Genomic DNA, 25388 nt, shown 5'->3' on the forward strand with positions numbered 1-25388 from the left:
ATTCCACCAAGGAATTGGATAGTAAAAAGTGAAGATATCAAGCTACGTATTTAATGGTGTGTTTGCCAGAGCTGTTGCAAAGGAAACATGGTTTCCTTGCCTCTTCTTCTTAGCATTGATGTCCTACATATATTGACTGCAGTGGCAAAGCACAATTGACCCTTGAGCTCTCACCGCCTTTCATTCAGTGCACTCTAAAGTAATTAGCTCGCTCAGAACAGCTCCAAGACACGAGTAAATTCCAGCCCAATTTCATGCATGTTTTACTTGGAAATACATGGTGCTGAAATAAAGGGCCCTTACCCCCAAGTAAGAGTTGCAGTCTTCTATAGCCAAACATATATCCTACAAGGCTATATGTGTTATATAAGGTCATGAAGATTACATATTTGTATAAAAAGGTAAAGGTAAGGGACCCCTGACAGTTAAGTCTAGTCGCAGATGACTGAGGGGTTGCAGCGCTCATCTCACTTTACAGGCCGAGGGAACTGGCGTTTGTCCTCAGACAGGTCATGTGGCCAGCATGACTAAGCCACTTCTGGTGCAACAGAACACCGAAACCAGAGCAGTGCATGGAAATGCTATTTACCTTCCTGCTGGAGTGGTACCTATTTATCTACTTGCACTTTTTGGCTTGCTTTCGAATTGCTAGGTTGGCAGGAGCAGGGACCGAGCAACGGGAGCTCACCCCGTCGCGGGGATTTGAACCGCTGACCTTCTGATCGGCAAGCCCAAGAGGCTCAGTGGTATAGCCATTATGGTCAAGCAGTGCCTCTGGCCACACTGCAGCAGGGGGGTGGGAAAGTGAATTCCTCAAATATGCCTGATGTGGACATTTTTCAATATGCTGCACTATTTTTCCTGTGACCAGAACCAGGTTTAAACAGAGCCTTCAGCAGCGTTTCCTTTCACTAAAGGGTTGGAGAGCTTGATGCTCGAATAGAATCTATATTGACTTCAGTGACTGTCTTAACCTCAGGAGTCCTGAAGTCATTGGAAATGCCCACTAGAGGGACACAGAGAAATTCCTTTCCGTCTAGACCTGAAACCTCCCTTTGTGCGATCTGCTGCTGCAGTTCGATTTATCCTGTCAGATAAATTGTCAGCTTCTTGAAATCTGACCCAGCCCAACTTGGTCCCTGGCAACAGTTCTCAAATTTAGAAGTCGGAAGGGCTTTTGGAAAGAGGAAAATGGAGTGTGTGGGGGGGTGGCGGACAGCAAAGTGATTTGTTTCTATACCACATCTCCACAGACTCAGCGATAACATGGCTGAGGCTCTACGGTTTGGATGGAATCGCACATTAAAATCATTTCCAGACAGCGTGCCTGGGACTAACTATGGCATGGCGAGCATACTACAGGATTCTAGTTTTATGATACGGTTTAGTTTTGTTATGTACGTATGCTACTATAATACTAAATAAGACTTTTTAATTTTTTATTTAGCAAATCTGTAGCAAAAGCCATCAACCATAAAAACAGAATAAAGCGCATGGACACAAATTCTGGAGGGGGGGGGGAAATCAGCAAACTCTAAAAATCAATGAAACCCTCTTTATAACTTCTAAAAACAATAAAGCAATTTCTTCAGGTATACAATGTTATAAAACATGTCAGATGTGCAACATACCATTGATGCAATAATAGTGCATTTCTGGTCGATTCACATTGTACTATGCAAACATCATTCCCCTTCATTAGTTCTTCTGCAATGCTTTCCCAATATTATTGCATTACTGCCACCTTGAGGGGCACATTTGCGCTATACAGTGGTACCTCTGTTTAAGAACAGTCCTGTTTACGAACTCCGCAAAACCGGAAGTAATGTCTTGGTTTGAGAACTTTACCTCTGTCTAAGAACGGAATCTGAATGGTGGAAGGGCACCGGCAGCTGGAGGCCTCATTAAGGATAGCGCACCTCGGTTTAAGAACGGTTTCGGTTTAAGAACGGATGAAGTTCGTAAACCAAGGTATTACTGTAGTGCAACAAAAGTGGGACAGCTATTGCTCCCCTCCCAAAAAATGGTGCGAAAGTGGCAGGATTGGAGCAGGAAGCCATGGCACACACACTGACTGGAAACGAAGCACATCTGCCACCCCAAATTTTGTAAGTGCAAACAGTGTAACACATATAATGGCCCCAATACCATCATGAGCACACATCAATCATGAATGCACAATAAAAAGGCCATCTGGAAATGATTTATTCATGGAGAATAAATAGTCTGCTTTATCTGGTTTTATGGAATTCTTCTATTTTAATCTTAACTCTTAGTCAGAATTGGTTTATAGAGCAGCCAGCTTTTTAATACCTACATTCAGGGCATATCATAATTAGGAAAGCATTTTAACACCACTTAACCTGATGCAGAGAAGTGGAGAGCTGTTGGACAGTTCAGTGGACTCTCTCGGAAGGTGGTGAACTCTCCTTCATTGTAGGGTGGATGGTCTTTTAAGGAGTTTGCTTTTAAGCAGAGGTTGGATGGTCATCTGCCAAAGGCTAGGCCAGGCCAGGCTGGACTCTGGGACCCAGAGACTCTTGGCAGCAGGCAGTGCGGAACGGGGATTCCTGCATGGAGGGGCTGGTTTGCGCCCTTAAAATTGTGTACCTGGGCTACGCCTCTCCCCCCCATACTCCTGAACTGTTTCAAAGTACTACTGTGGGACGATGGAAGTATGATAATCATACACACACACACACACACACACACACACACACACACTGTTTTTCTCTCTGTGCACATTGTATCCACCATACTCTTGGTGAGTGGTCTTATACCTGATGAAGACATAAATGTAATTTGCATCACCATAACATTCTGTATGCAATTTGCACATTTTCCCCTGCACAGAAGTGTTTCCTGGGTCCTCAGTTTGTTACGTTTGAAGGGTCCCTGAGGGTCTTTCCACAAGTGAGGCTTAAATCAGTTCTTGCATTTCCTGTGTCTGCAGCAAATCAGTTGCTACCAGAGTACACATTCAGCTTTAAAATGGTTCCTTTCCACTTTGTCCCTCTTATTAATAGCATTCATAAATCATTCATTCCCGTCTATGGCATTCTTAGTGTCGCTTAGGAAATTGCCCTAAACTTTGCATGGACTTGGTTCCTAGCACATATCCTTTCAGCTTTTATCTACAGTACTGACGGCATGATTAGGGAGGAATAAAATGGACAGTTTCTCTTAAAATAGCAGAGACAAAATCAGGTTGCTCAGAAGTCCAAGAACAAGAGCTATTGTGCACAGCCAGCTTTCTCTCCTTCCCTGTAGCCCTGGGATCCGTGCTGTTGCTTGCACATACCTGTTGTTGTTCTTCATAATGTTTTTATCCTACTCTTCCTCCAAGAGCTGAAGGTGGCATTCATTCATTTTTTCCCATTTTAGACAGACAAGAACCATGTGATGTACGTAAGACAAAGAGGCAATGACAAGCTCCCAGTCCCCCGGGGAATTTCATGCCAAGCTGAGCAGAGCTTAATCCAGTTCCAAGTCTATCACTCCATCAACGAAATCAGGGATGGGCAGAATTCATACTTCTTGGTTCTACTTGATTTTTAAATTATACACAGGAGCGTATTGCCTAATGTGGTAGATCTGCAGTAGTAGCCTCCTAGCAGCATCACTGCCCTTACCAGGAGGGGCAAGGCAACAGTGAGATCAGGGCTGTGCAATTCACCTGTGAAGCCAGTCCAGTACTCTTGCAGCTCTGCTCTCACCATCCCCTTCTGCTCCTGACAAGTGTCAGTGCTTCTGGGAGGCTGTTGCTGTGGCATCTCCCATCTAGGCAACCTGCTTCAGCTAGAACCCCAAGATCTACCAACCAGGTGCAAAAGACACAGCATTAGAATAAAAGAACTGGCCAGTGGAGGCTGCTCCATTTGAGCAAATGCCCCACCAACTTCCACAACTTGGTTTTTAATTTTCATTCAGCAGATTTTGCCTTTAGCAGCAAAAATCTAGCCTTCTTCCCCCTCCACTGTTTTGGTCTGTTGCTAAATTACTGTAGGGATTTCTTTGAATGAGCTGTTTTGGGGTGTTTTCCCCCCAAATGCATGAATTTTATTAAACCTATTCATGTTTATCATAGGAGCCAAAACCTGGTCCTGAAACTCTCTTTAATCTTAATAGAGGATTTTTAAATTTTGTCATCTCTTTGGTTGAGAACATATTGTTTCACAAAGATAAGCACAGCCATTTGCTAAGGATGTGCTGTGTACAAATGAAGACAGTACATTGAATTTACATTGAGTTCATTTCTGGCCAAATACAGATGAGAGGGAGGGGAAACTGGCAAGTAAAAGCAGGCCAACATTGTGAGAACTTCTAGATGGGACTGTTGCAATACACCATATGTGGGGCTGCCCTTGCATACATGGCTGAAAGTTAACATGATCCTATTTTCTTGCATTTACTTGGGAGTAGGCACCTTCTTAATACAATCTAAGAAACTTTACACTGAGTAAACTTGATCAGGCTGCACAGCTGTAGCAATGGAAGATCTATCCATGTTGTTAACTGGGATGCGGGGATAAAATCCTTAAGGAGATTGAACTATTTTCATTAGGCTTGCTGCAACTCTGAGTGGCTGGGTCTACAGGTCTTTAAGTTTGTGGAATGCTCTCCCCAGGGAGGTTTGCCTGGTGCCTTCATTATATACCTTTTGACACCAGACAAAATTATTCCTCTTCAACCAGGCCTTCGGCTACCTAACATCCTATATCCTTTTAAATGTGTTGGGGTGTGTGTGTTATTGGTTTGTTTTGTTCTTGTTTTTATTATGTATTATGTGCTTTTATTTCAGACCCGCCAAGTGTCCCTATTTTCCAGGGGCAGTCCCAGATTTACAGAAGCCATCCTGGTTTCTAATTTGATCCTGGAATATCCCACTTTTCCTTAGTACACCCCTATTTTCATCACAGAAATGTTTGAGGGTATGGTAGGATGTCCCTATTTACATAGGATAAATGTTGGAGCATATGGTTATGCGACCCCCAAGGAGATAAGTAACTATACAAACTTTAGAAGACATCTGAAGGCAGCCCTGTATAGGGAAGTTTTTTTAATGTTTAATGTTTTATTATTATTTATGTGTTGGAAGCTGCCCAGAGTGGCTGGGGCAACCCAGTCAGATGGGTGGGGTATTAAAAGTAGTAGTAGCAGTAGTAATAAATAATAATAGTAAATAGAATAGGACGTCTCTCTTTTCACTGGAGAAATATTAAAGGGTATGTTATCTTGTATTTTTATTCTGTTTGCATAAATCCATGGGATCTATGGATGATGGGCAATATACAAATTTAATAAATAATAATAATAATAATGATAATAATAATAATAATAATAATAATAATAATAATAATAATAGAGGGTCACACAAAGTATATGGGAGAAGAGAGGAGAGAAAATAAGTTTCCTTCATGCACCAAAAAGAAAGAGACAAGTGTGTACACGAAACACAGCAGAGCCAGGGTCTTGGGGAGGAAAGGAGAAAAGTAAGTTACCAGGCGTGGGTGGGTGAGAGAAGAGAAGATCCTACTGGACTTTCTCAACTGAACTCTAAAGCATCCCCTTCATTGCCTGAGCAGAGAAATGACAGCTGCCATTCACCGTCCTGGAGAAAAACGAAGAGGCCCTCATCCTGACTGCAGCCAGTCAGGCAGCTGCATTATTACCCCACTGCATACACCTTGCCTTTTGAATTTCTTGGTTCTGCCAGCACAGCAGCAGCAGCTGTTTGCCCATCCAGTGCATTTGGTTGTGGTCCTGGAGCGGGGAGGTTGCTAGTGGGCTTCTCAGACCCTCTGGGCTATGGGCCAGTGCCCCACTCAGGGCCCACCTAGGGGATGGGTCTGACCTTGGCAATTTCACCACCACATTTGTAGGGAATGGCAGCCTAGGAGAGGGGCTCTCTCTGCAGCATCCACTGAACTGTGAAATTCCCTCCCCACATGTAAAGACTGGTGCTCCCCCTTTGCAGTAACACCTAGTGTGGTATTTACAGTCCTTATTACATGTTTGCAAGAAACAGCTTCAGTTCAGAATTACACATCCAAACCCGTTGAGTCAGATTCAGGGAGTGGCTTCCTACGATTCCTGAGTGACGTCTTTGATTCTTACGTTTCATTTCCCTCCTTGTCTGTGCTGAGTTGAAAGCCCCCTCCCTACCTGAGTCTGAGCTTCCTTCCCGAGCCTCTACCAGCGGTTTTCAACCTGTGGGTCCCCAGATGTTGTTGGACTACAGCTTCCATCATCCCTGAGCTCTGGCCTTGCTAGCTAGGGGTGATGGGAGTTGTAGTTCAACAACATCTGGGGACCCACAGGTTGAGAAAGGCTGCACGGTTGCAGGGCTCTTCAGCATCCCTGAGCCCCTGCCCTCCCTGGCTACTCTCCGCCATCTCCTCCGCTTCCTCTGTCTCTGGGTGGTTGTGGCGCACTTCCGCATCCCTGAGCCCCTGTTCCGCCTCTTCTGTCCATTGCACCTCCGAATCTTCCCTGACACACAGAAGGTTGTAGAGCTTTCGCCACATGCTAAATATGTGCCTCTTGACTTCTGACAGCTAAGATATTTTGTTCTGTAGGACCCACCTGTTTTGCCAAAATTATACTGTTTTGTTCCATTTGGAACTGTTTTACTCGTTTTTATAACACTAATGCTTTTGTTTGTTTTCATAACTGTGTTTTATAAATTGTTGTAGCCTGCCATTGGGCCTTCTAATAAAGGGCAGGTAAAAAATCTAATAAATAAACAAGCCTTGTGTGGATAAGTATTTCATTCTGCGAACTGCCCTGAGATCTTTTGAGGAGGTATAGAAATCTAATATATAATAGTAATAATAAATAATACAAGTAATAACCAAGTCCCATTTTCTAACAAAACAGGGCCTCTCTGGAACAGTTAGCACTTTTGTGCTGCTTAGCACTATTGTCTGGGCAGCCGTTTGTAGATACTTTGATTCTATAATGTCTTTGTCTAAAATCCTAAGAAAAAGTCATTGGAAGTTGAACCTGCAGCACCTGTGTATAATAACAATGATGCCGCCACTTGTGCAGAAACCACTGAGATGATGACTATTGTATGATTTCATTGTCTCTTCCCTTTTATTGTAGTAAATATGGCAGTATGTCAGTTTGACTTCTGGGAGTAGCAGATGCTGTCAAACTGTGTGCAGAATCATAGCCAGTAGATGAATAGTCAGCTTCTAAGGTAAAAGATTGGGGAAACAAGTCCGCTCTTCCCCCTCCCTGGAAATTCTACTCATTTCCCTAATGCCTAATAATGTGGTGTCCCTGGTGCTAATGGATGATTCTTAGCTTGCACTCTGAAACTGCTTGTTTTCCTTGACTGATTTCCTGTGCACCTGGTTTGAAAGAGTCAGCATGCTGGTAATTCTCCTGAACTGTGTCACTCTGGGCATGTTCCACCCTTGTGAAGATATGGGCTGTGACTCCCCACGCTGCAAGATTCTTCAGGTAAAGACTTTTTTTTTCATTTTAAGAAAACCAGGTTATTTCTTGTTTGACATAACATAGCATGTGGGAGGAACTATAGTTCAAGTGACTGAGCACATGCACACAGGGTCCCAGGGCCAGCTCTTGGCACCTGCAGCTAGAAGTATCCCGTTAGAAAGTGCATCATTTTGGGCTTAATCAGTAAAAATTAATCATAAGATCAGGAAAGCTTACTTAAAATGCCTGCTGAAATGAAATGACTACGGTTAGATCCCCACCACCCATTTGAAGCATGTGACTTCATCTAGGGCAGAGCTTTCCAAACTGTGTGTCAGGACATGTTAGTGTGTCGACTGCAGTGTGTAGGTGTATCTTCTGAACGCTCCCCACACTCTTCCTGGGGCTGGAAAGGGGTTAGTTTAACCTCCGGTTTGCTAGTAAAACTGAATTACTGTGTCACGAAATGATGGTGTGTCGCCAACATGAAAAGTTTGGAAAGCTCTGGTCTAGAGAATCTTGGGCGCTGTAATTGTAGCTAGCGGTTGTAGCTGTGTGATGGGTAGACTACAGTCCTTATGATTCTTTGAGGGAAGCAATGGCTATTTCAAGTGGTATAAATGTGCTTCAAATGTGGCAGTGTGAAAATGTAAGCTTTTCTGATTTTTTAATGGTTAATTTTAACCAGTTTTATCTTTTGTATTTGTTTTGTAACCTCATCAGATGCCATTTAGGAATTAAGCAATATATTACATTTAATGACATTAAGTTAAAATATATAGGAAAGTCATCTGCCTGAGATAGCTGCCACCAATCCTGGTCTAGTTGGACCCACAGTCTTAGCTAGTTTAATGTAGCTTCTTGTGTTCCATGATTTCAGGAAAGTGCTTGTTAGGGGAGATCCATACCATAAATTTAAAACATATGACTTTCCCCCAAGAATCCTGGAAACAGTAGTCTGTTAAAGTGGGTCAGAATTGTAGCCTTACAAAGGAGAAACTACAGTTCCCATGGTTCTTTGGAGGTTGCCATGTGCTTTAAATGTGCATTTAATGTCTTAGAGGTAATCCAACCAACTCCATTGCCTTTGCCATAAAGAAGAATGAATCTGCTTACTGGGTATGCCCTACCACCCTTTGAGGGTTCTCTGTGTGCAAAGCTTTCTGTTTCACATGATGGTTTTTTGGGTTAAGGGTGTGTGTCTTGGTTGCATGGAAATTGACCCTTTGTATCAAAGGTCCAAGTTGGGAAACATTGGGTGAAAATTAAGTGGAAGGGATGCTGAAAAACCAACACATGTTTCAGAAATAAGCAGAGAAACAAGAACTAGAATTCAGCACCCAGCACTGTGTTGTTGTGGTGTGTTGTTTGGGGGGGTGTACCCTGATAAATGAATTTTACCCTATTCGGATTCTGAAAAAGGAACAGAGGTCACCAGTTCCACTGGAGGAATTCTTCACATCGCCACAAAAATGGGGCAGTTTGAAATAAGAAAGGGCAGCTAATTCAAATTTATTCAGATGTTGGCTTCTTGCTAAGGAAATCTGGTCCTGGTCAACAGACGTACAGCTGGTTGGAGATGCTATTTTTCAGCCACTTCTGGACCTTGACATCAGGAGGTGTTCAGCCACATTATGATATAGCTCTGTTCCCTTTGCATACTCTTGCTGCTGTGAGTAAAATGGCCATCTCCCCAGTCTTGCATTTGCAGACTGGTTTTGAATAACAGTCCTACCTGTTGGAGAAATGAAGAATGTGTGGGGTGAGGTCCTCATTTGGTTAGGTTGGAGGTCAAGTCCCTTAGATGGTGAACTGTCTCCAATTAAGCACTTGGATCTTTGCCATAGGATGCACCTCCTCATCCTGCTCCTTTATCTTCCAGAGCTTTGATGATTTTATCTTTGCCTTCTTTGCTGTGGAAATGATCATCAAGATGGTTGCACTAGGGATTTTCGGGAAGAAATGTTACCTGGGAGACACATGGAACCGTCTGGATTTTTTCATTGTCCTGGCTGGGTAAGTCAGACATTAGTTCTCAAACAAAGGGCAACTTTCTTGCTAACAGCAGCTGAGGCTAACTAATCCCCAGCTGAGACATTCATTACTGTGTATGTTTTCTCATTTTTAGTAAGTGTACAAAGTAGCTGAGAATGTATGTAGAAAGCTTTTACTTAACAGTGTACCTAAATGCTGTCTATAACCCCAAGTTTCCAGTTGCGAAATGCTACTTTTAGATGTTTTGAGATATGCAGTGCCGATAGCAAAAACACCAGGAAGCTGATGATTTATGCCCGTTTAAATTTATGGTACAGATGTGTCTGAACATTTTCTGAACTGTTTTCTGTTACATTTTCTGTTACTCTGTGACATTAGACACACTACAAATGTCTTACTAGAGATTTATGAAGTGTTTCATAAGCTCTTGCCAAGGTTTGCATTATTATTATTTTTAAACTTTGAAGAATTTTCTGGGTTTCCGACTTGAAAGCAATTCCTCTGCCCTTTTGATACCAAAGGCCTAAGAGTTGTTTATAAGAACTTGTGGACGTGGAATATGCAGGATGAGGATATTGTTAGGATCCAGGTGCAAAGAGAAGAAAGCTGTGTTGTGAACCAAACAAATGTTGCCAGTTCAAATTCTACCCATGTCATACTGTAATTTTTCCAAGACTGTGCATCTATGCAGGTTTTTCTTTTTCGTAACACATCTCCTGTTTCTGGATGTCTAAGTACATGCTGAGTGGCAGATTTGGGGCACCCATTTTAAGAGCAGGAGTGTAGATAATGGATCAGATACAAATAATAATAATAATAATAAATTTTATTTATACCCCGCCCTCCCCAGCCAAAGCCGGGCTCAGGGCGGCTAACAACAATAAAAACAATCCGACATTCTAAAAACTTTCCACCATAAAATCAATCAGAAACAAATTGATGGCAACCAGCAAGCAGGACCCTGTGCAGATTGCCAGAGGAGGGGGTCAGGCTGCGCCCTGGCCAAAGGCCTGGTGGAACAGCTCTGTCTTACAGGCCCTGCGGAAAGATGTCAAGTCCCGAAGGGCCCTAGTCTCTTGTGACAGAGCGTTCCACCAGATTGGTGCCACAGCCGAGAAAGCTCTGGCTCTAGTTGAGGCCAGCCTAACCTCTCTGAGGCCTGGGACCTTCAGGATGTTTTTATTTGCAGACCGTAGGTTTCTCTGTGGGGCATACCAGGAGAGGCGGTCCCGCAGGTACGAGGGTCCTAGGCCGTGTAGGGCTTTAAAGGTTAAAACCAGCACCTTAAACCTGATCCTGTACTCCACCGGGAGCCAGTGCAGCTGATATAGTACTGGATGAATGTGATCTCGCAGTGACGACCCCATAAGGAGTCTCGCTGCGGCATTCTGCACCCGTTGGAGTTTCTGGGTCAGTCTCAAGGGCAGCCCCACGTAGAGCGAGTTACAATAATCCAGTCTGGAGGTGACCGTCGCGTGGATCACAGTGGCTAGGTCAGGGCGAGAGAGATAAGGAGCCAACTGCTTAGCTTGGCGGAGATGAAAAAAAGCCGCCTTTGTTATAGCTGTAATCTGCGCCTCCATAGAGAGGGAGGTATCGAAGATTACACCCAAACTCTTAACGGACGATGCTGGCACTAGTTGCACCCCCGCAAGAGATGGGAGTTGCCCCCTCAATCCCATATCGCCCCGTCCCAGCCAGAGGACCTCTGTCTTCGAAGGATTTAACTTCAACCGGCTCCCACGAAACCATCCAGCCACAGCTTCCAGGCATCTGGTCAGTGTGTCTGGGGCCGAGTCAGGATGGCCATCCATCAACAGATAGAGTTGGGTGTCATCAGCATACTGATGGCAGCCCAGCCCAAAACTCCGGACAAGCTGGGCGAGGGGGCGCATAAAGATGTTAAAAAGCATCGGAGAGAGAATCGCACCCTGAGGCACTCCACACACCAGGGAGTGGCGCGATGACAATTCCCCCCCAAGCGCCACCCTCTGTCCCCGACCAGAGAGAAACGAGCGCAGCCATTGAAGGACTGTGCCCTGGATCCCCACGTCGGCAAGGCGGTGGTCCAGGAGTTCGTGATCGACCATGTCGAAGGCTGCTGACAGGTCTAGAAGAATCAGCAGCCCCGACCCGCCTCGATCCAGCTGCCTGCGGAGATCATCTGTTAGGGCGACCAGAGCCGTCTCGGTCCCATGACCAGCGCGGAAGCCGGTCATGATACAAAGTGTATCAAGAAGTTCCTCACAAGTCTAGTCGTGCAGTTAGGTAGTTTAAGACTCTGGATTTGCTGTCTGCCTCCATCATTAGATAGTAATGTGTATTCACTTGCTTCAGAATGTCTGGAGCAAGTCATGCTGCATTTGTGGGGACTCGGCTGCCCTGACAGCATCACTGATCAAGTTCCACTGCATAGTCCCTTGTTCAATTTCAATGGGGCTTGGTCAGGAGAACCTTCCATTGGGTTGCAAGCAGAAGGTTTCGGGCACAATCCCTGGCATCTCTATTTGAAAAGGATCTTGGGTAGTAGGGATGGGCTAGACCTGCCCAAAGAGGGTTCCTCGAGAGCTGCAGCCAATCAAAGTAGATTGTCATGGCCTAGATCAGTGCTCTTCAACCTTGGGTCCCCATATGTTGTTGGACTTCAACTCCCATCATCCCCAGTCAGCTTTAGCCTGGGGGTGATGGGAGTTGGAGTCCAAAAATATCTGGGCATCTAAGGCTAAAGAATTCTGGCCTAGCGAGACCAATGATATGTATTGGTATAATGCTCATCATGACAATGGGAAGGAGTCGCCATTGGATTTTCTGCCCAAGAGAGCAAAATGTCTTTGCGCAGCACTGCCAAGATATGCAGATACCTCATTCCTTTTTCGGCACTTCAGATGGCTTCTTTGTGTGTGCTGAGATCATCCAGAAATTCATGTGTGGGAGGAAACATCCTTGGGCAGTGGTCCACCGTCATATCATTACCAGATTAGAAGAGCAACTGAATGAGCACTGTAAACAAAAGCATGACATCAGCAGAGTCCCCACCACCACTCGTCCCATGTGCCTTACTTGACACGTGCTGTACAAGCAGTACAAACCACACTCCTGTCCACCCACTGTGGTGTCCCCAGATTTCTGCGGCACTCACAGTGTTAAGTTTTGCAGACGGCAGCAACAAAGGAATGCCACAAAACCCCGCTTTCCTTTGTTCCCTGCCAGCCTGTGTGCTGCTTTCCATACTGTAAGGTCTTTTGCTCCACAGATTTGGGCGGACTCAGCTGGCATTCTGCTCAAGTATTTTCTCTGGCTCCAGAAATATTGGTAGTCTCAGTTTCATGCAGATTGTCCAAATGGATGAGGTTTCAGCAAGTTTGTTTAAAGCATGGAGGCTGTGTTCCAAAAAGGGAATATTTTAGTCAAAATGTGCGTGATTGCCCTTTTGTTTTGAGGGAACGAAACCAAGTTTTTGCCTTTCATGAAGTGTTTTTCTTTCAGAGGCACCTGGTTTAAATTAAAGGCTCTTTCTAGCACCCGAGAATCTCCTGGCTGAGGCTTGAAATCCACATGAAACGTTCCTGGCCTGCAGCCAGGAAACGGGTTAAGTTTCCTTGACACATAAAGAGCTTGGAGGCTCTCCCCTCACCTTCCTATTCATAAAGAGTGCCCAGAGTCTATTAGGGTTCTGCCCCTACTCCCACACACCCCTCCCATATAATTAACTGGAATTTCCTGGAATGGACTGGAGGATTCTAGAAATAAACCACAACGGCAGCGTTTTTCCAGGTTAGGAAGTCAGCAGCAAGAGTTCTCCCAGGCTACTAGAAGGTGCCATGCTGTTGTTCTTTTTTTTCTAGAGTGTTGGGTGCATGTAAAACTACTGCCACTACTAATAAAATAGCATTTGTGTAGTTCTGCACTTAAGTGTCTTCAAAGCATTTCACATACATTATTTCAGTAATCCTTATAACAGGACCTGTAAAGGAGGTTGGTAGTTTTCTCTCTACATTGCACATGGCTCGATGGGTGGGGCTAAAGAAAAGTGCCACTGGCTTGCTTAAAGCCATCTAGACCACATGGGGAATGGGATGCAGAATGAGAGATTTGAATTGGGAAGTGTCGCAACTCACATTCCTAACCATCGTAGTGCATTAGCTCTATTCTCACCCTTCTACTCCCGGTATACCACATATGGTTTTTCACAGAGTGCTAAAACACCCTACCCTAAGAATAACAAGTTTCACATTCTAGATTTGAATGTGGGTCTATTCCAGCTGAGGTGAGACTTCCCTGTTGAACCTCAGACACTAATTAAGATTTAAAAAAAACAACAACCCAGCAGACTTTTAAACTGAATTCTGCTTATATAGTTTTAACTCCTTTTTAGTCTTATTGTATTGGGTCCCCTGTACACCACTTAGAGACGACTGTGATTAAGTGGTATATAAGCTAGGCCTAGGCAAACTCCAGCCCTCCAGATGTTTGGGACTACAATTCCCATCATCCCTAGCTAATAGGACCAGAGGTCAGGGATGATGGGAATTGTAGTCCCAAACATCTGGAGGGCCGGAGTTTGTCTATGCCTGATATAAGCTAATAAACAAAAGGTGCAGTGGAGGCCACCCAGCATTCATCAGAGGAGTCTCAGAGAAGGAAGTATGTTCTGCGTCTGGGGGGGGCGGGTTGTTCAGCAATAGCAAAAGCAGCAATAGTGAGCTTTTGGCAGCTCTCCTCAGATGCCTCCTGCTTGGGCACCAGTTATCCAGTGAGCAGGGCTTATAGTGACTGCGCACCACCAGGGCTTTCTTCTGCTGTCATTTAAGTAATCTGGTGAACTGGGTTCGCGTCTCCGCTCCTCCACATGCAGCGGCTGGGTGACCTTGGGCTAGTCACACTTCTCTGAAGTCTCTCAGCCCCACTCACCTCACAGAGTGTTTGTTGTGGGGGAGGAAGGGAAAGGAGGTTGTTAGCCACTTTGAGACTCCTTCGGGTAGTGATAAAGCAGGATATCAAATCCAAACTTCTTCTTCTTCTTCTTCTTCTTCTTCTTCTTCTTCTTCTTCTTCTTCTTCTTCTTCTTCTTCACCAGAAGGTTGCTGCAGGTTGGCATGCTTTCTTCTGAACAAGGGTGCAACTGCAGCTTTCCTTGGCCCGTTCCCGATGTTATGTAGCGCTGCCTGTATAGATTGTTTTCAGTAACGGCCTGCCATCAAATGACACTTGCATATTAAGTAGAATAGGCTGAATGCTATATCAAAGCTTTGCTTTAAAGGACAGGCAGATGGACATTTAAAAAATCTGACATCTTTTGTGGACTTCAGTAGAGATGAGAAGCATAAACAAAGCACCCACTTTGTTAGATAAGGGGTTTTTATTTGGGTCTTAAAATGAGGCTGCCAAACTCTTGTCCCTATCCTGTACTATTCAGGGATGGAGAAACTGTGGCCCTCCAGATGTTGAGCTATCAACTCCTATCAGCCCCAGCCAGCATAACCAATGGTCAGGGATGATGGGAGTTGCAGTCCAACAACATTTGGAGGGCCACAGGTTCTCCATTCCTGTTTTAAATAAGTTTGTTTTATGAAACCCCTGAAAGGCTGCTTTTCCCTCACTGCACAATAAGATTTGTCAGGCTTCCTAGAAAGATATTGCCAAGATTTTCTGGGCATTTGTTAACTTTGGCTAAGCTCTGAGGCTCAGATGATGGGCTGAATGTGTAGCAGGGAAAGCAGAATGAGACTTCCTGCTGTTTTGATCAGCTTTATAGCTTGGAACCAGTAACGTCATTATTATTATTATTATTATTTATTAATTATCATCATCATTTATCTTAATTTATTTAACAGGGCAAACCCAACCACATTTTGGGGTGAGGCTTGCTTCTCCTGAGCAAAAACTTAATTAAATGGAATCTGGGGGTATTCATATTATGTCCCTGTATGTCAGAGCAAATCTGTAGATACTAGGTATGGCTAGCTGAACTTGCATTCAGGCACATGCTACCCTGGGGAGGCCCAGTTGCATCACTGTAACTATGAGGATGCAGCTCACAAGCTCCAAGTTGTCCCTGGGGGGAAATCTTGAAGAATGCAGAGCAGATTTGTGAGCGTCTGTGTTCTTATCCAGAATCTATGTTGCATTGCTCTTTTTCTCACCGATGCATTCTGAGAGTCGCGTGCAAAGAAGACAGCATGTAATTCTGAACATGTGTTAAGCTGGCTGAGTTGAAACCCAGCCTAGGCTTCCCTCCTATGCTTTCACTTGGCCAATTTAACGCAGTCTAATAACATCTGCAGTCTTTTCTTCTTGCCAGGCTTTTGGGGCCGATTAGAATGTGCTTAGAAAAGCCCTTCTAACGTACCTTTCAAAGGCCAGTCTGGACAAAATCTTCCTCGGGGTTATCCCCAGTTTGCTTTCGGTAATGATCCTTGCCTGGAGTAGCAGTTTGGCTGCCTCAGCGGAGACTCTCAAAGATGAACAGCCAAGAGCCTGGAAGTTGGGAAATGACAGACAGGAGGGATTTGGGGTAGTGAAGAGGGGATGGAGCTTGTAGGGTTGTAATTGCACCATTTATTTTGATGGTAGTTCACCCAGAAATCTGAGACATTTTTATAGCTTCTTCCTGCTTGAAGTTGTCATGTACTGAGCTGTTCTGTTCTGCGGGTAGGTGAGGTGTTTAAAGGGCTGGAGACAGACAGGTGTGTATCGCCCACCCCTGTATTGTTAAAGGCAGCATGAAAGAAAGAGCTCTATTTGCATTCATCCCATTTGTTTCTAGTAAACAGGTTTTGTGTGGTTACAAAACCTGCAAAAACTATTTGACCAGAGGCAACAGTTGAACAAAAGAAATGTATGTGTCTGGGAAGATACGCCTTTCTCAAAATCAACCCTATTCTTGGTCTCCAGCTGCAGATGAGATTTGCCGGCTCTGCAGGAAGATGACTACCAGGAGAGCCTATGCACAACTGTCAATCGCAGCAACTTAGTATTTATCTGGTTTTAATTTGAAAAGTACTCTGCAAAACCTTCTTCTCTTGTAAGAATCTTGTGTGGTCAAAATTACCGTATTCCCATTTTGTAGAAGGGGAAGATCCTGGTTCCATTTCTCTAACCACTGTTCATTATCTGATTAATCTTCTCTGGGGCTAACATGATGGCATTATTTGTCCAAACAATTAAACTATCTGAATGTGAACCGTTTCCATTACATTGCCTCTTGATTAGTTTTATTCATTTTAATAACTGGAGAAGAATATAATGTAAAAATCCATATTGAAGGTGAAATGACATGTTATCTTACCATAGCTTATTCAATTTTAGGGTAGGGTTCCATATCGGGCTTGCAAAGGAGGCTGTAGACATGGTTTCATAAGGGTTTCATCTGAGGTTTCAGACCAGATCTACAGCTTGGGGAGGCTTCTGGGAAGAGGGTTATTTTGAAGACTGGGGGCATCTGCCTAGCGTATGTTTCAAGGATGGTGGACATGTGGTCCTCCAGTTGCTGCTGGACTACTACTCCCATCATCTCTGACCATTGGTTGGGGCTGATGGGATTTGGAGTCCGGCAGCAGCACTTTCTAACTCAGTGTTTTGAAGATGCATCAATAGCTGCCTACACCCACTGTCATTTGTCATGTGTTGTCTGCAAAAAAAAAATGCATGAAAGCCCTTGTAGTGAGTCCCAGCTTGAAGGGTATTTGGGGTTCATTTTATATATATATATATATATATAAACTATATAACAAAATTTCCTTTATTCAGACAGTGACACAATCCCAGTGCCATTTCTGGGCCAGGTCTTCACAGCTCTGCAGGCATATGGGCATAAGACTTTTGGTCCAGACATATTAGAGCTTTGCCATTGACTTCTGCTTGATCAGCTTTGTCTCTTGCTTTAAGATTTTCCTTCTCTTTGAGTGTCTGAACTGTTCCCATCTGGCCCCTGTCAAAAGCAATCTAGCTGACAAAAGATCCATAGTTTAAATGTGAAATGAAATATCATTTCCCCCTCTCCCACTCCCCAAGCTCATTGACTTTCTCCTTTGTTTCACTGCTGAGGAGGACACAGGCCTCTTCCTTTTTCCTTTGTTAACTAAAATAGCACACCTTTCTCCATTCTAGTAAGGTACTTGTAAGGTGTTCGGAAAGTTGCATATTTTTGTGCTTCAGATTCCCCCACCTCTGAGCCAGCAGGCAGGGAAATCTAATGGGGTGACCCAGTACTAGACTGCTTTAAAATAACATCTCTTGCAGATCTGTTGTGAGTGGGGTTTCTCCTGATAGGCTTTACTATTCCTTCCCATGCAACATCTCCACAAAGGATATCTCCCACTTCCATCTGCAGATAAGGCAGCTACATTTGAGAAGCGCAGGACCTGACATGTTGCCAGAGGTAACTAAGGATGTAACATCAGGAGAGCACTGCCCTTAATGACTGTCAGGCCAAGGCTTATGAGGAGAAAATGTTTGTGCAAGCTAAAAAAATATCCAAGCTGTAGTAGCTGGTCCAGGCCTGGCAGAGCTTCTGTCTGTATGCAGCAGGATTTGGATCTAAGAACATTTCACACCTGAGGCTTTAAGCAGTTCTTGCTTCATTTCAGCTTGAAAGATGAATAGGAAACCAGCTTGGGCCAGAATGTCCATTTGCAATACAAATGCTTCTCTCTCCTGTCTTTCTCCTTCATAATATGTTCACATAAATACAAGTGTAAGAGACTTGAGCCTCACATTTGAGGAAATGTTCCAGGCAGGGCAGCTTCCTGATCGAAAAGTCCGTTCACGGCATGGCAATCCTGCTTTCTTCCAAAGTTCTGCCTGATAACTTTTCACTTCAACCTAGACAGCAGTATTGTAGAACCTGTGACCGTCCCAATGTTGTTGAACTACAGCTCCCATCATCCCTTGCTCATTGACTGCTCTGGCTGTGATTGATGGGCATTAGAGTCCAACAGCATCTGGAAGACCACAGGTTCCCATTGCCTGCTTACACAGTAAAGCTTTGTGCTTGAAAGAAAAGCACATTGATGTGGAAGAGGGGCAAAAAGTTTCACAATAGCCTCCCCTTTACCTTTTTCCACATCCAGTTTGTGGTTCTGGTTTGGGTAATGCTACTTCCTGCTACTGTTGGACATTATTATTTCAGTACAGAAGTGCGGTTAGTAAGAGAGCACAGCTGTTGGAAGTGGAATAAGATAGAGTGATACCCAATGACTAGCATTGGTTATCACCCATGGAAAGGATTTTATTACTGCAAAAGTGGGAAAGGTTTCAATAATAATAATAATAATAATAATAATAATAATAATAATAATATATATATATTTATATCCCGCCCTCCCCAGCTGAAGCCGGGCTCAGAGCGGCTAACAACAATAAGTGTGTGTGTGTGTGTGTGTGTGTGTGTTTCACAGTGTGCAGTGCAGCACATTATGTTTTTCCCACCTACCTACCCATATGCACTTTTATAGCAGCTGCCTTTGGCATGTGTAATCCCAGTTTGAGATTGGGGCCACCTCCCCTCTGTTTCTCATATGCCTTTCAAGTCCATAATTAAAGGCAGCATCCAACTAGTTCATTTGGTCAGCACAAGGATTTACACTTGCGCAATGGAAGTTCCTCCCCTGCTCTCCCCATGCGTGCCCCCAGCCTTGCCAAATCTGCTCTGCAGGATTGGGGGGAAACCCTAGAACAGATTTTTTTTAAAAAAATAAAAATCATTGATTTTTCCATGTATACTTCTTTTCTAACAATATATCTTTAACAATTTTTCATATTTCAACCCTCCTCCCCCTGGACTTCCCTCATACTCACGTTTTGTTTTATCTCCATATTGTTCATCCTGTGTATTGTTTCCCCCAAATTTTCTCAATATATATAGTCTTATTTTTTGTTGTATACGGTTGTGATTGTTTACTCAAACCCTGCCAATGAGTCCATTTCTTTATGTTGCCTCTTCATATATGTTGTAAATGGTTCTTTTAAAGTCTTTGTTGTCCTTTTCATGTAATTTTCCCTAGAACTGATTTAAGGGGAGAAGGGAGAGGAAGGTTTACTTATGGAACTATTTTGATGGACACCATCCTCAGTTCTGTTCCAAAAGATAGCTTAATCTTCAACCTCTTGCAGGCATTGATGTAGGTCCAGAATCCCTGAGCTGAATATGTGCAATTAGGGGCTGAATTCTACATGGGGCATGTTGAAGAGCTATGTTTTAAATTGCCATAGGTCTTTTTGTTTTAAGTCCTACTGCTTAGCAGAGTCTGGGTACAAGGCGTGAGGTGCCATGCTCACTCTGGTAGTGTCCAAAGAATCAAACTGAGTTTGTGGCATTCATTATCTAGGGCAGGCATCCCCAAACTCAGCCCTCTAGCTGTTTTGGGACTACAGTTCCCATCATCCCTGACCACTGGTCCTGTTAGCTAGGGATGATGGGAGTTGTAGTCCCAAAACAGCTAGAGGGCCGAGTTTGGGGGTGCCTGATCTAGGGGGTTCTACAAGCAGCTGGGCCCCCTGAAAATTATGCCTTGCCGTATTAGGTTGTCCAGACTGAACTCCAGGAAAAGAAATTGTTTCTTTATGACAATATAATACAACTATTAGCACTACTCATAGAGGATATAGTATTTGCCACACTCCCCTCTAATTATAGCTAAGCTCATTGGAGATTAGAGAAAGAATGCTGCCATATTATCAGATCTCATTCTTTTTAAAATACAGCTTTGGCTAGAACAGAGCTCCTCATAGAAATGAGAAGTTTTGATGAATCACATAATCATGGGCCATTATTTCAAAGGGAATTCTGGGAAATGGATATTGAAAGAGTAGTTAAAGGTTGACAGAAGCTGGGAGGCAGACCTTTGCCACCCAAAGAATAATATAAGTGCAGCATCTAAAAGTGTGAATTCCTCAAGCACCGAGGGCGAATTCTTTCACCCCCAAAATATGCAGAAACTAAAGTGCTTCTTAGAGTTGGTGAATATATGATGTATTCTTATTTTCTGCCTCTTTGCAGTTTGAGTTGTGACTTCTTAAAGCGCCATTTTGCTTTCCTTTAAACACAAACCCCAAAGGGCAGGAGAATTAGTGACGCTACAGAACCTGACCATGTAAAAGGTTCCAGATGATGTACTGAATTGGTATCATAGAGCAGTGTGGTTTCCCCCCAACCCCAGAACTGGATTCCAGGGAATTTGGGGTCCCTTGTCAGAAGTTCAACTATGGAAATATCAGTACAGTTGGGCAGGCTCAACTGCTTGCTCACTACCACTGCCAACCTTCACCTGAAAATTAGGCCAATTCAGGGCAGTGCTGGGTGTGTGCTGGAGCTGGTTCTCAATTCATATAATGGTTAGGGCACATGATGCAGCCATCTTGTTGAGGCTTAGCCACCTTGCCCCCCCCCCCATGTAGAACCACCTTGTCCTCCAAGATGTGGGCGGGGGCAGGGAAGAAATGTATATCCCACCTAATTCTCAGATGATGCTCAAGGCAGTAACAAATAAGAACACCAGGCATTATTGAAAACATGTATCGCAGACCTCAATCCTCGTCAGAATATTGAAACCAAAATGTCAACATAATAAACCTCCCATCATAATAATGTTTCTTAAAACAGCCATCAAACTAAAGCGACGTTAGACATAAACCAGCCCCCTGAAACAGTGAGGTGACAAATTCCCACTGTAACTCACTTTCCCAGGTTACTATGAGCCCAAATGTAATTTCATCACCTTTATGTTCCCTTTGCCTTTTCTCATTATTAGTATGAAGCAGCTAATTGTGACAGATGAGTTGCTGCTGTTCAGTCTATTCATTAGTTTTTCTATGTATATAATGTACAGTATATGAGTGAATGTATCAATACCGAGTCAGGAGTTCCCTTTCTAATATGGGTCAATTCTGGCTGTTTCAGCAAATGTAAGGATCAGAGCAATAGGATGGAGACTGGTTTCCTTGGATTTTCACCGTGCACCCCCTTGTTTTTAGCACTGGAGATTTTGCTGCAGAATAGCAGCACATTTCCAGATCCATTTTGGCTAATATCCAGTCGAAGATCTGGGACATGCCACAGGAGATGATGACGGAATTGTCCTTGTCTTCGGAATTAGGTTTAAAATGCCGTATCCAAAGCTTTTAATTTTTTTTAAAGTAAATATTTGTGAAACATTTTCTCAATGTAGCAAATCATTCCAAATATATATATCCTCAGATGTACATATTTCCATGCATCTCAAGACAGCTTGCACTAGAACAGGGTGTGGAACCTTTGACCCAACAAATGTTGCTGGACTACAGCTTCCATCGCCCATAGCCATTGGCCATGCTGGCTGGGACTGATGGGACTTGGAGTCAAACAACAGCTAGAGGGCCACAGCTGCAAAAAATCAACATGGGTATCTGGAATGCATGTTATTTCCAGGAGGGGCGCCATACCAATTTAAAGTTCAGTCTGTGTTTACTTGGAAGCAAACCCCGTTATGTTCAGAGGTGCTTAAAGGGACCCCTGACCATTAGGTCCAGTCACGGTTGACTCTGGGGTTGCGGTGCTCATCTTGCTTTACTGGCTGTGGGAACCGGTGTACAGCTTCTGAGTCATGTGGCCAGCATGACTAAGCTGCTTCTGGCGAACCAGAGCAGCGCACAGAAACGCCATTTACCTTCCCGTCAGAGTGGTACCTATTTATCTACTTGTACTTCATGCTTTTGAACTGCTAGGTTGGCAGGAGCAGGGACTGAGCAACAGGAGCTCACCCCATCGTGGGGATTCGAACAGGTGACCTTCTGATCGGCAAGCCCTAGGCTCTGTGGTTTAACCCAGAGCGCCACCCGCGTCTCTCAGTGGCGCTTACTCTCGGGTAAATGCGCATAGGATTGTATCCTCGGAGGCACTGGTCCCCAACCCCATTTGTTGGTTGCAGGCCTTTCAATGCTTATGTCCAATCCATCAAATTCTGATAGCCGAGTGCTTTGCAAGATATATGAACTGTTACCATTAACTACTTGTGATAATGATTCAAATTGGCAGCATGCCTCAGTTTCTAGATTTTAATTATTCCTGAGCGTTATTCAAGTGTTTTTGAACTGTGTTACATGACCTAAGTCAGCGAGGCTAATGCAACCAGGAGAAGCTGGATACTTAGATTGGGAGTTGGACCTTGAAACACCCTTTGTTACCATTAGACTTTTCTGAAATCACAAAGTATTTGGGCAGGAGAAGAAATCTGCAAAATCTATAAGCAAGCAGTTTGAAGCCCCATCAGGTTACCTATATATAGTTTGTACCAGAATGTTGCCATGTTAGGAGCTGGAGTTAGAAGATTAACGCTGATAGATAATCTTAGTAGTAAGCATGGCAGTCCTTCTGTGTTAGAGCATATACCCCAACCCAAGTCTAGAGCAGCAATGGATGTCAGTATTTTCAAAGCCACATTTGCCAAGATCCCTGGCTTTGCACGTACTTGTGTTCCCTGTTTTGAGCTGGGAGTGTCAGATTCATTGCCCTCCCGATTAAGATAGTGAGCAGCATATAATGGACATTGGCTGAGTGATAGTTGCAGGTGACAAAGCCTTCAAATTTCTCTCCGCTTTTCCAGAGATACAATGTAAGCTACCTAGACGTCATTTTCTTTCTGTCCTCTGATTGCTTAATGCTCTGTCTCGATTCTGATTGCTCCACTTTGTAGATAATAAGGAACCATGACATCCAACCTGGAAGATCTTATGGTGTACTTTAAAGAATATATGGCAGAGCTTTCTCTTAAGAAGAATAAAATGCAGCCCAGTCATTTCTTGTATATAATTTCACATCCTCGGGAAATGAAGTGGGTTGGATGTGCTGACATTGGGTGTGCGTTGCTCTAGAGAAGGTCCTCAAGGTTTCTTGTGTGATATTTCTAATTTGCATGTTGGAAATTCCCATGGAGAACCATGGCCGTGATTGGCTATGAAGACTGCTGCTTCTTTCCCAATCAGAATCTAACTGGATCCAGCAACCACCTGTCTTCTTTGTAGAATAATGGAGGGCCCATTATAGGTTCATTGAAATGTCCTACAAAGAAACAAACAAGTCTGTACCAAGTTCAGATTCTAGCTCAGTCCCCCCCCCCCCCCTCATGTTATCGTCTGTAACCAGCCTGGAACTGTCTTCAGCTCAGGGAGCCATCTTGTGGCTGATTCACATGGAGCAAGTAAACATATCATTTCATGAATCCTCTGCCACTTCCAAATCAGTCAATGTTGTGCTTGTGTGGTTCCTAAAAATTAGTATAGTACTGATGCAGTTGAACTTTCATAACTTTCAAAAGCACAATCCTGGCAATTGTAATTTGGTGAAGGTACTAATTTTCCCTTAGGGTTTGCCCAAAATTCCCCAGAAGACATGTTTTTAATGAGAACATTTCAGATATTTCTCTTTATCTCACCCTTACCCTATAGAAAAAGAAAGCAACCTTGCAGAATTTTCTGAAAATGTTCCAAACCATTCTTTTGTGGCAGCTGCCATTCCTCACCTGCTCAGTTCCCCATGCTCTGGAGCAGGCGTAGGCAAACTCCGGCCCTCCAGATGTTTGGGACTACAATTCCCATCATCCCTGACCACTGGTCCTGTTAGCTAGGGATGATGGGAATTGTAGTCCCAAACATCTGGAGGGCCGGAGTTTGCCTATGCCTGCTCTGGAGCAATGCTGGGACTATGGCATTGTGGAGGATGCAAAACAGTTACTAGGTTGCCAACACAGATGCTGCTCTTGCTACTTGAAGCAGCAGAAAGAAATGAAGCCTTCAGGGGAAAGTGGGGGAGGGGACCCTGTCCAGGTGCCCCTGCAAATGGTGAACTCCATCCCCCAGGTGTCGTACTCGCACTCAGCCAAGGAGGACAAACAGCCGGTAGTTTAATTCTTCATTAACAAAAGCATGTTTCACAGCAGCTTCTAAGATGCACCAAATACACATTCACACACGCTTTTAGCAACTACATAGCTGGCATTAACTTGCCCAGGCTTGTGCCCTGGCTGAACAGCTGAAACAACAGTGGGACCATGCCCCCCTCCCAGCTTAAATATTCTTTTCAGATGGAGTGTGCAAAAGTGACCGGTGACTTCTCCAATACGGAAGTCGCCTCTGCGCTTGCCTATTCAAGCCCCTCCTGGTTCCAGGGGACAGTGAGGATTCAACTGCCCTGCACCTCACCTGAACAGCCTCTTCCTCCGCATCCTGCACCTCCTCTCCTGCTGTTGACTGCTCAGGCTCTTCCCCTTCCTCCAGCCTTGGCTCTAGCCTCATGAGTGGCACAAAACCCCATAATTAGCTGGTTCTCTCTCTTGAGTTGGCCTCTGCCCCTTGCCCCCTGCCCAGCCTTTGCCACACACTCTTCAGAACCCTGCCAGTCCCTGACACCAAAAAACTGCTGGAAAAATTCCTTGCCCCTGAAGAAATTTGGTGAAATGGACAGACAGAATTCCCCTGTCTGCAAATGGAATATTTTGAGAGGGGATGTGCACACAGCTCTTGACTCCCTTGCTCAGGTACCCGTGCTGTAGATATGCCTTCTTGATGTGCAAAATGCAATTCAAGACTGTTAAACCACACTTCTCAGATGCTGTGATAAATTAGAATTGGTTAGGCGGGGGTAGAGAGATTTCAATCCCATTCTAACCTCCAGTAAAATAACTGCATCTTGCCCACCCCTGCTTCAGCTGGGTGACTTTCAATCCACCATACGCATATGTGGGCACTTCTCCTCCTGACAGGGACATCTGCAGGATCATTCTCTTATAGGGGTTCCCACATCGTGAACATCTGATGCTCCTCCAAGCTCTCACCTTCTTTTCACATTTTCCCCTTGCAGCACTTATGCATATTCACAACTTGCTCATAAACTTCCCGTCAGCACAAAATGAACTGCTCTGATTTGTCTTTGTATGCAGTTTAAATGTTTTCAGATCTCTTGGTTTTAGTAGACT

The 25388-nt window shown here is 44.1% G+C and overlaps 1 protein-coding gene across 3 annotated transcripts in view; it reads left to right on the top strand.

The window, feature by feature from the left end:
• Positions 1–25388, top strand: part of CACNA1G (calcium voltage-gated channel subunit alpha1 G) — a gene marked incomplete at its 5' end in the record, with an annotated part of 323156 nt that overhangs the window by 144235 nt on the left and 153533 nt on the right. For all 3 annotated transcript variants that reach the window (XM_083429993.1, XM_083429994.1, XM_083429992.1), the window contains 2 exons: positions 7359–7470; positions 9329–9462. In XM_083429993.1, coding sequence (XP_083286119.1) covers positions 7359–7470; positions 9329–9462 — 246 coding nt within the window. The remainder of the gene's footprint in view (positions 1–7358; positions 7471–9328; positions 9463–25388) is intronic.

Source organism: Podarcis tiliguerta (genome assembly GCF_965153285.1).
Source record: "Podarcis tiliguerta genome assembly, chromosome: 2".
In the NCBI taxonomy this organism is placed as follows: domain Eukaryota; kingdom Metazoa; phylum Chordata; class Lepidosauria; order Squamata; family Lacertidae; genus Podarcis; species Podarcis tiliguerta.